The sequence below is a fragment of the Cariama cristata genome, unplaced genomic scaffold, assembly GCF_000690535.1.
Source record: "Cariama cristata isolate BGI_N322 unplaced genomic scaffold, ASM69053v1 scaffold12713, whole genome shotgun sequence".
Classification (NCBI taxonomy): Eukaryota; Metazoa; Chordata; class Aves; order Cariamiformes; family Cariamidae; genus Cariama; species Cariama cristata.
Window position 1 is genome coordinate 2,105 of NW_009609053.1, and position 14,993 is coordinate 17,097.

The 14,993-nt window shown below is 38.0% G+C and overlaps 1 protein-coding gene across 1 annotated transcript in view; it reads left to right on the forward strand.

The window, feature by feature from the left end:
- Positions 1 to 1,010: 1,010 nt before the first annotated feature.
- Positions 1,011 to 14,993, forward strand: part of LOC104159484 (fibrillin-2-like) — a gene marked incomplete at its 3' end in the record, with an annotated part of 100,429 nt that continues 86,446 nt past the window's right edge. The window contains exons 1-2 of the mRNA XM_009697403.1: positions 1,011 to 1,083; positions 3,496 to 3,591. Coding sequence (XP_009695705.1) covers positions 1,011 to 1,083; positions 3,496 to 3,591 — 169 coding nt within the window. The remainder of the gene's footprint in view (positions 1,084 to 3,495; positions 3,592 to 14,993) is intronic.

Genomic DNA, 14,993 nt, shown 5'->3' on the forward strand with positions numbered 1-14,993 from the left:
TTAGGGGAAGAGTTGATTATCTGGTTTCAGTGGTCAGACCAGCATTTGAATATACCATATCTAATTCTGTTTGTCTTTAAATTTGTCAGAGAAAACTGATTATACCAAGATTCGGTTTGCTTTATATAACTTACAATTACTTTGGTATGTATATTGACTGTCCCAATTAATTGAGTGTTCAAGTGGTTTTTTTGTTGTTTGTTTTGGTTTTTTTAAGGAAGCTGTTAACATACTTTTAGCTTTTTTTTTTTTCCTCTGTAGTTTAAGACTAAGGTTACTGTTCATCACTGTCTTTTTAATTGTGTTCTTCCTCAGCAATTTGTAGAAATAGCTGTGGTGATGGATTTTGTTCCCGTCCTAACATGTGCACTTGTGCAAGTGGACAAATATCGCCTACTTGTGGATCGAAATCTAGTAAGCACTTACTATATTTATTTTCACTAGAGATTTGATTTTAAGTATTTCTCTTTGAGTGTCAACTCAAAAATAACTGCTGTGTAAATTCTTTAACTTGGCATTACTGCATACACTCATGTAACTTACACTTTGATATATCTCCAGTTTTTGATAAAGTTTGATATACTGTGTGTGCATGTTTACTCTGTGTGACAAATTGAAAAAGAGTATGTGTTTAAAGAGATAAGCAAGTTTAAATGTAAATGTGAGTGGTATTAGCATTTTCATCGAGTCTGTTTTCCTAAGAAATGAAGATTGTACAGCCTCCAAGGTAATTAAAAGTTCTAGGTTGCTAAGTATAGTCATGGAAAACTCTAAAAAAGCTCTTCATAGTTGCTTTGAGAATAATGACTGACTACTAGCTACAGCTTGGATGGCTTTGGTCACAAGAGTACCTGAGGGTACACTTAAATGCGTATGTTGTACGAAGCTCACGTCTACTTTCAGATGTCTCTGTTTTTACCCACATTTGCTTCCTCATGTGGTATTTTTGGCTAACGCTGGTATCTTTCTGCCTGGGCTCAGCTGCAGAGCAACAGTGCAGCATCAGGTGCATGAACGGCGGCACATGCACGGATGACCGGTGCCAGTGCCCAAAGGGCTACGTCGGAACTTACTGCGGGCAGCGTAAGTAACTGGTCTGTTGCATTTAAAAGTAAATCCACCTAAATCCTGGAAGTTAGCCACCTTACTTTACGTAGGGTAGGAAGATAAACAAGCCAATATGCTGAAATATAATGAAATGTCTGCGAGAAATTTAGTGCTGTTTTGGGGTATAGTGTTTAGCTGAAAATCAGTTCATGCATGAAGGGCATTTCTGTTCTCTAAAATTCAAATTAGGGATTGAATTCACCAAATAGTTCTGGAAAATCCTTTGAGAGCAAATCCACTCTCCTTTTCTTACCAGATGATCACTATTGTTTCGTTGTCTTTGATAAGTTGCTTCATCTCAGAACAGCCTGACTGCTAGGTTAAAGCATGGTATTTTTTGTTTTCTGCTTGACTAAGAAAGAAGATTAAATATGGTTCAAGCTTTTGGATACCTTTTTGGTTTGGCAGACAAGCTAGAACATCAGTCATTTGCACAGCTCTGCCTATCACAGTACAGTGTTTCCAAGCTATACAGATTTAGCAAACAGTAAAAATCACTAAAGGCTGCAGGGATGAAGAAAGGTTCAAGGTGTATTCTGAGGCCAGCTGGCTACTAATTAGCTGGAAAATTACTTACTGAAGTTAGTCTGAAGGAACTAGAGATAAAGAAAAGGCAGCTCTGCAAAGAAGAGTTAGACTAATAGTGTGGAAGAACATCCTTTTTTCTTTTTTGTTATTTTTGCAAATGCTGGAGAGCAGTCTCGTCCTTGCTTTATGTCTAGCTGGATAAAATTGTCTAAAATTTTAGGTAATAATTGAAATCTTCAAACGTGACCCTAGTCACAGTCAGATTCACTATTAAGAGTTGCTGGTCCCTTCCTGCGAATTTTAAAGCATTGGATCAACACCTGAGTGCTCTCAGATGGGGCATGTTTCCAATGAATAAATGAAAAAAGGATTGAATTTTCAAGCAGTGACTCTAAAGCAATCCAGAAAATCTGAGAGACTCCACTCCAAAGTGTGGAGATTGGTCTCTGTGTATAGGATAGTTAAAATTTCAAGTAAGGTTGAGTGTTTGCCTTCTAGACACAGTGTGGAATGAACATCTGAAAAATGTAAATATATCTTTATTTCTTTTCACTAAAATGTAGTTGCGTCTTAAATATACTGAAGTTAATTGTCTCACTACTGTGTCACTGTCTTAATTCAGTAGTGGAACACATGCAGAGAAGTATCTTCATTTTATGCATAAGATATGCATTCTCAGTAAAAAGTAATTCTGTTTTATAGTTCTTGTTAAGAAGTAAGACTTTACCACATTTCCGTGTAACAGTACATTTATGTGCCCCATTGTGATATAGGAGCTGTGTGTACATTTTTTTTCCAGCTTGAAATACTTACCTTTGCTAGGTCTGCTGAGGTTCTTTTGCACTGGCCACTCAACTGTGTTACAAATGCCACCTTCCAACTGGGGAGACCCGCATAGGAAGGTGACCTAGAGACTTCTAGACCAAACTCTCTTTGCTACTGTTCAGAGCTGCCTAAAAGTGGCGAGGCTGTCGTTTAAGGTGAAATCCTTTGATTTGGAACATGTACTGATTCTGAACAAGGCTATATGTCCTGGAAGCAACGAGTCTGAAAACAGATGGAATTAGTTAGTTACAGCACTATTTTAATGGTATTTTTCAAGCTTGCTGAAGAGCTGTCTTCCTTCGAATGGAGAAGATTTGAGTGCTTTGGCAGGAAGCTTTGTCCTTGATTCACACCATTGATAAATAGCGTGAGTGGGTGCTCCCAGGTCCCACAACTGTAAAGTACCTTCTCCACCTATATATGCTGTGGATTTATACTGCCTTAAAAATCCTTTTATTTCTTGTTGGGATCTTTTAGGAAACAGTTGTTGAAGGTACGTAAAGAGGAGCTAAACCAGTAATTCTTTTCCCTTGCTCTAAACATCACTCCTTCTGCCAGCACTATCAACTCTGACTGCTAAATTATCTGTCTCTCGGACTGTTCAAGCCTCCCTTCTTGAAATGTTTGTTGCTATTGTGACTGAACAGCACAACTTAATATGCTCAAAAAACCCTCAAAATAGTTGAGTTTTTATCTGCTAGCTTCAGTGATGGATAGAAGTTCTTAGGATTAGTGACTAGAGCTGCACACTTGTTTAAAAATATACTTGATAAACATCTGCTAAGAATCTGTGCTGACTATGATTAATTAAACAGCCGCTTGCAATTAGCATTAAACAGGGGCTAATGGAATTTGACTTGAACAATCATTATTGTTGATGATGAAGGGTAGGAAGGAGGTCAGTTTGATCTTCAGGTCCAGAAAGGCTTAGTGCAGCTGAGAAGAGGGAAAATTAAAGATTTTGAGTACTGCATGTGGTAATCTTTGAAATACCATTACTATAACATTTAAAACTTTTTTTTTTGTTAATTGAAGCTATCTGTGAAAATGGCTGCCAGAATGGAGGACGGTGTATTGGACCTAATCGCTGTGCATGTGTCTACGGATTTACTGGCCCTCAGTGTGAAAGAGGTAAAAGAAAGAAAGAAGAAAGGAAATTATGAGCAGTTACATGCAACAATACAGTATGTACATATTTTATGCTGTATATCTTCTGGCTGAGCCAATAAGCTTCCAGTAAACCATTTATTATTTGTAATTTTAGAAAGTGTCTTCCTTCTTAGTCTGGTAGCCACATTTCAGGTTGGCAAGTACAAAGCTGTCACAATTGGTGGGAATTTGAGCTAGTTTAGACTGCTTATTTTTTTCGTATAATAGTTAAAAGGTGAGCTATTTTTTGCTCTCAGCTACGTGAAATAACGTTACAGCAAAATTGCTGATGGTGTTGGAATTGTGTAAGTAACTAATTGAAGGATTGTTTTTCTGTATAACTCCTCTTTCATAAGAGGAACTTGGGTAATTCTTTGCTCTGGTTAGTTCTGTCTTATAGGAGAAAGTCAGAGATGGAGTGAAAAAATAACCAATTACTGTAATAGTGAGATCAGTTCCTAAAACCATTCTTACTCAGGAAAACATCTTAGCCATGTCTTAACTTACAGTGCTTTCACAAATTGGAGATTAAACTAGGGTTTTATTTTAAAATTTTGTGGAGAAGTCCCTCAGCCTTCTTTTATGGGCTTAAAGATACTGACAAAGTCAGTTTAATGATGCTGAACAAAACATTTTTAGCATTACACTATATGATTAACACACAAATAATTCAGGCACTAAGTCCATCTATAGTGATTGAGAATAAACCTGCTTCCATGCTCAGAAATCTGTACTTCTTGCTTTTTAATAAATCAGAGCATTGTTTGTATTTTGAAACCAAGACTGTGGAAATAGAGTAAGGTAGCGCTGCTGAACATTAGGTATAATTGTAGAACGCATTATGTGTGCATCAAACTGACAAGAGTAACCCAAATTACTGCCTATTTAGAATGGATTTTTAATGAGCAGATACAGTGAAGATTGCTTGTCAAAACAATGTTGTACATCCTTTAATAGGAATTTTTCAAGAATAATCAAAGATGATGCTGAAGAACTTAGCAGCAATATTATTCTTTGTCTTTGTCCAAGTTGGTGTGTTTGTGAATACATGTTCTCCTCAAAAAGGGTACTGAAGAACTGAGCAACCGTAGTGTGAAATGCAGAATACTAGTATGCATTGTTATCTTACCCCTTTAAAATATTCAAAAGGTTGCCAATACTAAAAAGAGGGATGGGATCATTTGCATTAATAGAAAATAGAAAGTCACATTCTTAATTCACGTTAGCAGTGGATGAGACACCTACTCAGGGCAGAAGTACACTTCTTAGATTGAGAAATAATTTAAATCAGAAAGGACCTCCACCAGCCATCTAGTCCAATATCTACTCAAAGCAGGTCTAATCAGATCAGCCTGCTCATGTCCATGTCCAGTCAGGTTTAGAACACCTTCAAGGATGGAGATTCCACAACATCTCTGGACAACCTGTTCCAGTATTTGACCACTCTTATGGTAAAAAAAAAACAACAAAACCAAACAAACAAAAAAAAACCCCACAGAAAATCCCTAATATCTATATTGCAATTTTGCATGTTCCAACTTTTACTTGTTGCCCCTTGTCTGATTGCTGTTGAACCTCCAATAAAACTCTGACTTCAATTTCTCTGTATCCTCTGAACAGGTAGTTATAGGCAGCACTAAAGTCGCCTTGAAACCTTCTCTTTGTAAGGCTGGGTGAACTCAAGTTCATCAGCCTCTCCACACGGGGCAAGTTCTCCAGCTCTCTGACCAATTTGGTGGCCCTCCCCTGGACTTTCTTTAGTGTGTCTGTTTCTTTCTTGTATTGAGAGTCCAAAACTGGACACAGTACTCTGATGCAGTCTTAGGCATGCCAAGGGGAGGTGAAGCACCACTTCCCTGGATTGGATGCTACACCCATCCTGGTACAGCCCACGCCGCTGGACTTCTCTGCTGCAAGGCTACACTGTTGCTTTGTGTACAGGTTGTTGTCTACTACGACCTGTGTAATCCTTTTCTCAGAGCTGCTATGCAGGCAATTAGCCTCCAGCCTATGTTGTTCCATCAAGTTATTCCATCCCAGATGTGAGACTTCCTTTGCTTTTGCTGAACTTCATGAGATAACTGTCTGCCCATTTTTTCTAAGCTGTTTGGATCACTCTGAGTAGCAGCCCTGCCGTCCAGCATATCAACTGGTGCCCCAAATTTGGTGTCATTTGTGGTCTTGCTGAGAGTATGCTCTTATACCATCACCCAGGTTATTAATGAAGACCTTAAACTGTTATTTGTCCCTGAGGGACTGCACTAGTTTCCTCGCCTTGAGCTGGACTTTGCTGATTACAAATCTTTGAGCCAGCAGTCCAGCTAATTTTCCACTCACCTTATCTATTGTTCACTTATTCAACCTGTATCTCACCAAGCACAATCTCTCTGTGGGAGCCTATCTCAAAAGCCTTGCTCCACTCAAGAAACGCCCACTGCCCTCTCCTTGTCCTTTGCACCAGTGACCTCAGGGTTGGAAGCAGTCGTGACGTTCGCCCTTGGTAAACCCATGCTGGCTGTTCCCAAACACCTTCTTGTCATTCATGGGTTTAGAATTGGATTCTGAAGGGAATCCTGTGGAATTCTCTGCTTCAAATTCAGCTCTGAAGTGTTCAAAGCTGTATATAAATTGTGAAAATGTCTTGGACCATTTTTTTGTGTGTGACTGGGGAAATAGATATACTTTCCATGCAGATGAAGGAAATAACTAAACCAAACCTGAAAAAGCAGGAGTTTCTATTTGTTCTTCCAGGCTGTTTTGTATACCCACTAGATGTCACAAGCAACAGAGAAATGTAACGGATGGATTTGTTTCTTTGTCTCTAATTGCCTGTTGCTTTCATTCTTAAAACCAGATTCATGGACTTCTATTTATTCCTGTTGGTTTAGGTTTTTGCTGTTACATGTTACATCCAGCCATTCTCTGTAGTTGCTTCTTGTGAACCAAGTGCAAGGACTCAAATCTTTTATATTCTGGTTAGTGGGGAAATAGGAAGCATTATTCTGTTAAAAACTCTGTTAATAATTACAGCCCTTTTCAGAAATATGTCTTTGTAGAACATACATCTGCCTTCTAGCTAAAATAACACACTACCCAGTCTGTCAGTTTAGGATGTATTTTCAAGGGATTGGACAATGTTAGGTTGCTTTATAGTTTGGGCCTTAGTTCAGATGGAGCTTACATTTGTCCAAATTCAACAGTCTAAGCTATGTATCCCAGATGGATGACAGTTATAGCTGAACTATAACATGATAGAATTGCAATATTGGAAATTGATATTTTTTTATTATTGTTATTGATTACATTCAGATATTTTTCTATTGATTGCCAGACAACTTGGTAAGCTTGCTTTTTGTCTCAGAAGAAACTATTCCTAGTTAAGATTTGCTTTTATTCTCTGACTACATTCAGGACTGTGAAATCATGTTAACATATATGACAGACTCCAGCTGTGATGGTGGTCCAGAGTTTTAGTAAGAGTGCTTATATTTGAAATAGAATCTTTTAAATAAGTCAACCTAGTATGTATGGGTATTGTAACTTAACTTTTGTGATGACGAAAGTATTAAAGTTTGCTTTCTTACAATTCATTGTGAAACTTTAAGCTGCAGAATTCAAGCCACATAAAGAAATTAAACACCAGTATTTTGGCATCCATATTTCTTAGGGATCCTTGAAAGTCTTAGCCTTTCAGTTCCATGTCTAGAATGCTGTTGTCATGCTAGACTTAAACTACATGGTATGGTTATTTGGAAATTGAGTTATTAGCATTAAAAGTTTACATTTCCTTGAAATTGGAGGCAGTAAGCCAAATTTGCTTCCATCACTGTCACAAAAATATAAGCAATATAAATAATTGCATATATAATTTGTATATCTAACATGCTTTTACAACAGTGGACAGGGCTAAGTAAATCTTCACCTGATCTCTTATCTTGGTGTTGCCTAGACTTTCTCATATTCAAAGAAAGAAGAGGTTACTGATTTATTGTAGTACTATTCAGTTAGAAAGATGCCTCCTGTAGTATATGTTGGTAATGACTATAAAAAGACTCTTAATAGAGTAACTGTTAATTTTTTTTATGCTTTACATGAGGTGGAGTACATGAAAAACCTTAGAAGATACCTTAAATGCCTGTTCTGTTCAATAGTAATTTGGAATTTATGCTTTTAACCTAGTAAGAAGTTTATGCTTTCCAACAAAACGTGAAAGGCAATGATTTCTCCATCTGTTGGTTGCAATAGTTGCCTCTAATACTTTACAGTAAGAAATACCTCTGTAGTTTAATTCTAAACTGAGTTTAGCAACAGTTCATAACTCTTTAACTAAAATTTTGTAGTTTAAGGTTATGTGAGCTTCCCTTGCAAATCACACCAGAGCTATGAGATTTTGTTTTGGGGTTTTTTTATTGTGTTTGGTTTTTTTTTACATCACCGTGTTTTAAATGCATACTTTATATTGTTCTGTAAATTAAGTTCTTTAAATTAGGGATTTTCTTCCTAATACAGAACATATGTAGCTTTCCTTCAGATTGGCCTCCCAGTCTCAGTTATATGATAAAACGTGACTGCTTGTTCAGCTATCTGGGCTCTGAGCAGACTAATTTCCGGGCTGGAGACAGGAGGCTGAGCAGCAACTAATGACTGGCATGATTACAGTATTTAACTTGAGACTTGCTGCTGGGTTAACAGGAAAGTAGAACCTGTTTGGGAGCTTGTGCTTTGCTCTTTCTGATACGTACAATGACCTGTTATATTTCCTATCACAATATGTTCTTTTGGTCAGCTTCTTGTCTTTGATTTGTAAACACACAAGATTGAAGCATTTGATTTTTTTCTGTTTTATTGTGTTCTGTGGTGTGGTTTTTTTTCAAGAAAAAAAAAGATGTTGAAATCTTGCTGTTGAATTTTTCCCAGTGAAAAATAATTGGAAAAAAAAGAAACAGATTAATTAAGAGACCTCCTCCTCAGTTGTACACAAAATAATAGTTTTTTCTAGCATGACCAGTTCCTTTGGTTTCTCAAGATGTCTGATCATATGATATTTGTATTGCTGCACATGGCCTGTGTGGTTTTTTTAAATTGATGATCTGTAGAGGTTTGAGGCTGTGGAAAAGCAGTGATGTTTTCCTCCTTTATTGTGGGTTAAATGGAGGAAGAAGCAGTGGGAAAGAATAATCCTGTCACTGGTCTAAGTTTGCCTTTATCCCATGTTGTGTTCACTTACTCTGTACCTGAGTGGCTTCTAATGGGAAGCAAAAGGATTTGGACTGAGTAGAAATGCATAGCTTGAAGAATATCCTTTTGAAGAAGAGAGGGGATTTGAGATAAAACTATCAAGCTTGAGCAGGTGAGAAAAGAGGAAAAATGAAGAAATGTAATAGTTGGTCTGAATTTTGAAATTTCTGTCTATCAAGGGAGTTGAGAGCCTGTACCTCATGACAGATGCAGTAAAGCAGGGATGGGGGCAGTTGCTGCCCTACGGGTTCTTACTGGGTAAATAAGAAAGGCTATGCATAGATGCAGCCAAGGAGTCAGAAGAAACCCTTCTCTGTGCAAGGCAGCCGTTTTTATGCTGATTCTGTGATGCCTGCGAGAACTTGGCCTGTGCAATTGAAGAGTCCTAGGAGGGACAGCAACAGAGTAAGTGGAGTGTTCCTGGGGCTGAAGAACAGCATGTTGCAGAGTATAGTGGAAAAGGTTTGAGGCAGGTGATGTACCTGAAATAGAGGTTCATTTTGTGGGGTAGGAGAGCATACATCTAACATTATATGTAGATCAGTTCCCTTCATAGGACCCACCCCAATAGCAAAATCATCAGTGATGATCCTATGTCTAAGGACAATAGAAGAAAAAGGGGGGAAAAAGAGGAAAAAAAGAAAGAAAGGTTTTCTTCAAGCTGGGAAGAGGATGAAGCAACTAATCAACAGCACAGAGAAAGGGGTAGGAGAAAGCAAAAAGCATTCTTGGTGGAAGTGTTAATAGTCTACACAGTAACCAAGGCGAAAGAGGAAAGAACAAGGAAAACAAAACTGAAGTTGAGCTATAATGAAGAAACTGTTTGGCACTTAAAAGTTATATTTTGGGATAATACATACTAATAAAATTAAGCTTATATAGCAAACTGTCATGATTTTATATAGGACTCAATAATTCTCAAATATGTTTTTATTATAAAGAAACCATACAGTGCATATTTAGTCTCTAGCGCTGCTGAAGATGTTTGTGTATGCTTAAGTGACAGTGATTAGGTGTAAGTGAAGCAAGGAGGGAATGAATGTCTTTAAAAAAACTACTTTTTCCTCTGACAGGTATTCAAAAGATCTTTGAACTTTACACAACTCTTCCTTATCTGTTGATGTTAACGATACCATGAGAAGAAGTGAAAACTTTTTGGGGATATATTCAGATCTTGTATATTTGATCTGACCCCTGTAATCTCCTAAACTACAGAACTTCTTGCCAGGCAGGCTATGGCAGGTTATGTTCAAGAGGATTCCTGTCTGTCAGCCATGGTGTACAGCTGCACGAGCGGCTATAAAAGTACTTTTGTACTTTTTCTCAGGTTCCTTGGTTTATTTTAGCTGTCCCCCAGTGATTGTAAACTTTGTTCTGGTTCTCAACAGCAAAAATGCTCTTGTGATAAATGAGCTCTTAATTTTTTGTAGGCTTTGTGGGAATGTAACTTTTTAATTTTGCTGGGTATTGCTTTATAGTGACTCTTCTTAGCCTGAACTGTGATCAGGATTCTTTATGTGGGAGAGGCTGTGTGTGTATGCGAAAGTGGTTCCCAGCTCTGAAGAGCTAACCAGGCAAAGGAAGTATTATTGCTCTCTTCCCTACCCCCGAGACAAGCTGAGGCACACGAGGCTGTTACTTGGTGAAGGCTGAGCAGGGAAGCTTCGGCCAACTTAGCAATCAACCAAATAGCCTGAGTTTCAGTCTGAGGTTTTAACTAGGGGGGGTCATCCTGCCTGCTTTATTAAGGTGGTGTAAGACTGTTGAATTTGGCATGCTCTAGGAGTGAGTATAAATGAAAATGCAGGGCATTTTAGGAGAAGGCAGGAAGAAAGGAAGGCAATAATATTAAATAAAAAAAAATTACTAAGTGCTGCTTTCAAATATCAACCAGCATTCTTTTCTTTTTGCCATGGAACCATGTGTCCTGGTGTCTTTTTTGTTTTCAGTGAACAGTGGTGTTTAGCAGTTAAGTATTCCACTTAGTTCATTTTCCATCTGCTTTTAGCAATTGGCAAGTGGAGAATATGGTCTTGAGATGTTTTCTGCAAGTTCATGAACCATACCTTTTAAAAAGATATGGTGTGGCTGGAGAATCAGTTCCTTCCTTTCCTTTTGTGGAGAAATCAGACCTTGCAGGAAGCAGACAGCTATGGGCATCCTTAGTTCTGAGTGACTTCTGAACAGCACACTTGATCAGAAGTAGCCTCTGCCCACCTCCCAATTCCAAAAGCCCTGAGAAATTATCTTGAGGAGTATGGAGCAGTTAGAAGTTCCTCCAGAGCTGAAACTGGGGAGGAAAAAAAAGAAAAAAAAAAAAAAAGAACACCCCCCCGAAATGTGAGTGACAGTATCTTTCTATCCACAAACAGTAAACACCAGCAAAAGAAAAAGGTCGTAAATCCTTCAATGAAGCAGCCTTGTTACTTTTTGCTGTAGCTGGTTTTGAAGCACTTGAAATCTTTAATACTTTTCAGTTAGTTCAGGCATATGACAGGTCAGTATTAAAGTGTTATAGATGCGGGGTTACAGCACTTTGTGTTAGAAATAAAAGCAGAAATTTTATGCCTGTAAACTAGGTCTGCAAAAGGAAGATGAAAATGTAGATTTGAATAACCTCTTCCGAGGACTTGAAAATTTTCACCAGAGGAACATGGAACTCTCCTGCAGCTCAGGCATAGAGAAAGCTTCTTCACTTCAAGTTAGGGTTTAAAAGGGAAGCACTGTAGCTATACTACTCCAAACTGTGAAATGAAAGAGAGAACTAGCAGAGTTGTTATACTCTATACTTATGGTAAACAGATACATTTTCTTCATACCAATATTTTTAAATGTATATTTAAAAACTAGTGTTTTCTGTTACCTACAGGAGGAAAAAGTCTAGGAAAGCATAAAATACTGGGTTTTTATGTGTCAGGTAGGACTTAGACTGGCTTATGTTCTGTATCTAGAGATTGTTCCTGAACAGTCAAACAAGGGTCTGATAATAATAGAGCGATGGACCAAAATCATAAGCGGGGAACATGTTGCACAAGAGGAGAGGGAAGGTGATGTCTTTGGAAAATTCTGTCTAGTCTTCTCTCTTTCCTTCCTCAGTGAAAACTTTACTCTTTGTCAGATGCATTAGAATATGACTTTTTTTTTTTTTAATTGGCTGCAGGGGTGAGGCTACAGAACCTGAGCAAAGCCATGATGGCTTTGTTGGAGTTTCAGAAGAAAAAACAATTTCTTTAGAAAAATTAGGAAAATTATTAATTTTATTAAACTAATTAATTCTTAATATATCCAGAAAAAGAGTCTGGAGATATTTGCAGAATATCTAGGTAAGTTAGAGATCACAATAAAATTGAGCCACTTGTCAACAGTGATTGTCTTTAACAAAGACAGCGCAAAGCCCCCTGAAATATTCAAGCGAACAGGAACACTTTTGCAAAATTCAGCAAGAGCTAATGTTTCGTATTGCTTATGTAGTCATCGTAGGCAAATTTTAAAATTGGAAAAGAGCAGAAATAACTTAACCCATTTCTGAAATACTGTCAAAATGAAAAAACAAATAAATTCTTTACTTTTGTTATTGTAGAATATATTAGGACAAATTAGACAAACAAATTTACTGATAAATTTGCAATCATTGTATTAGAAGAGGCTTGAGAGATCCTCTGGGGAATTCAGGAACCTTGAAAGTTTGTTTATTTCTATAATGACTACAAATGTTTGATATTGTGTTGGATTTGTATATTGCTTATAAGTACATGTGTAAAACTTGAAAAAACAACTTCCCATAAAGAGATCCTGCTAAGGTATAATTTGAACGACTTTTCATGTTCTGAAGAGATTTCTATTATCCAAGAACATTAGATGAATGAAAAGAAGCTCTTGAAAATGCCTAGGGAGGAAACCACCGCATACAGGAGAGCTGTTATACAAAACCAGACCAAAGGGCCAGTCTGGTCTAGGATCCTGTTGCTGCCAGTAGCCAGTTTAACAGGAACAGTGACATTTCCCTGTTGTTTTCCCAGGGTCAGAATTTTGTGGCTCAGGATTTTTCTAAGCAAGTGTCATTGTAATTGTTTCTAACACCTTGTCATTCCTTTTTCTGCGGTGCTTGCAAGCAGCTTTGTCCCTCCTGAGATCACTTAGGAATACATGAATCAGCATGGAGCCCAGCATTCCTTCCAGTGTGAAAATGAGTCGCGTACTCCCCATTTCCTCTTTCTTGTTCCTTACTCATGTAATGAATTTCCATCTTCTTTCACGCTTTGTTTTCTTGAAGAGCCTATGGTTGAGGTCCTTTGGATATCCCACTAGACTGTATCTGTTTCCACCTAATAGATGCGTTGATTTGTTAAGGAACTACACGACTTATATAGGATTTGATTTTCTTTCGCAAAAGTCACATTGATTCTTCCACAATACTGTACTTATTTATCAGTATTTCTACTTCGATTAAAACCTAGCTCTTGAAAAAAGGAAACTTATGGCATATTTCTTGACTTGGGATGTTTTTTAAAATCAGATTGGTGTGGAGACCAGTTTAGAAATGGCAGCTACAGGAATTCTGCAATTTCTTGCCTTTTTCTTTTTTTATGTGAAGAGATATGAATATCTGTAAACTTGGTAATAAAGTCGCGGTGTGGCCTTGTGGGGTCTGTGTCTTCCTTTTACCCTCTGGCTTAATCTGGTTCATTGGCTTATATTACCCTTCTGTTTTTAGAACTGCAGTCATGGATTCTTTGCATAAAACCAATCTTCTTGGGAGCGTTCCTCCAGTTCTTCAGTATGACATTTTTTTTTTGTTATTAATATTAAGCTTTGAAAAGATGTCTTTGAAGGGAAAGCTTTTAACTGTCCTTAGAGGACAGCATGAAAGTGCAAGAACAAGATTTTCACTGTTCTCTAATCTAAGTTTTATGAAGATCTTTCAAGTCTTGCTTGGATGAATCAAAAAGTAGTTTTGTTTCCCATCTGTAGTCATTGACCTGTCTGCTGGCAGCACCCACAAAAAGCAGTTGTTGCGACTATGGGAGCTGGAGAGAGGCTGTCAGTCCAGACATCCTGTGCCTCGGATTGAAGCCTCAGCAGATACAAGTGATTAAAGCAAACCAAACAGCTCCTGTGGTGGGTTGACTTCGCTAGCAGGTAAGCCCCCACCCAGCCACTTGCTCACTGCCCTGCAATGAGATTGAGGAGAGAAATTGAAGGACAAAAGCTGAAAACTCCTAGGTCAAGATAAATAGAGGTTGATAGGTGAAGCACAGCAGTGTGCGCAAGCAAAGCAAAATAAGGAATTTATTGACTACTTCCCATCAGCAGTCGGCTGTGAAGTCATTTTGGGAAAGCAACATCTCAGCATAGGTGACAGTGACTTGGAAAGACAAACACCATAACCACAAAGCTCCTCCCTTCCTCCTCCTTTCTGTATGCTGTGGAATATCCCTCTGGTCAGCTCAGGTCCACTCCCAGCCTTTTGACCACCCCCAGCCTACTTGCTGGGGAGAGCAGAGTGGGAAAAGAATCAAAAAAGAAAACTTGGACACTTTGTAAGCACTGCTCAGCCGTGGCCAAAACACTGGTGCATTACCAATACTGATCTACTCACAAATCTAAAACGTAGCACCTCTACCGGCTGCTGGGCAGAAAATAAACTGTCCCAGCCAGACCCAGGACACATTCCAAAAAGCTTCTCAGACAGTAGAGATATACAGTGGACTTTTTATTTAAGAAAATAAAGGAATGGCTAGCCATTTGCTGGAATTCAACTTTAATTGAAATACATATTAATTTTTGAAATTCAAATAAATTAAAAACATAAATATTGGTACAGCAAACTGAAGATAAACCATAATGCCATCAGTATAGGACGGATCTCGCTGAAGTTGTGTACGACAGTTTTGTATGGTTGCACTGTGTTAAGCATTGATGTGCAGGATTGTTTGTCCTGTGTTCACAGTTTCAGCTTATGTCATAACTACAAATCCAATAGTGTTCTGTGCATGATTTGTCATACATTTATATGCAAAAGGAATCATTGAAGGGGGGTGGGGGTGTGTGTGTGTGTGAGGTAAGCTTTGTTATTCCAGTTGTTACCGCGTGGAAGTTCATCTGAGTTCTTTTGTAAACACAGGTAAGAAAACAGTGAGAAAAGC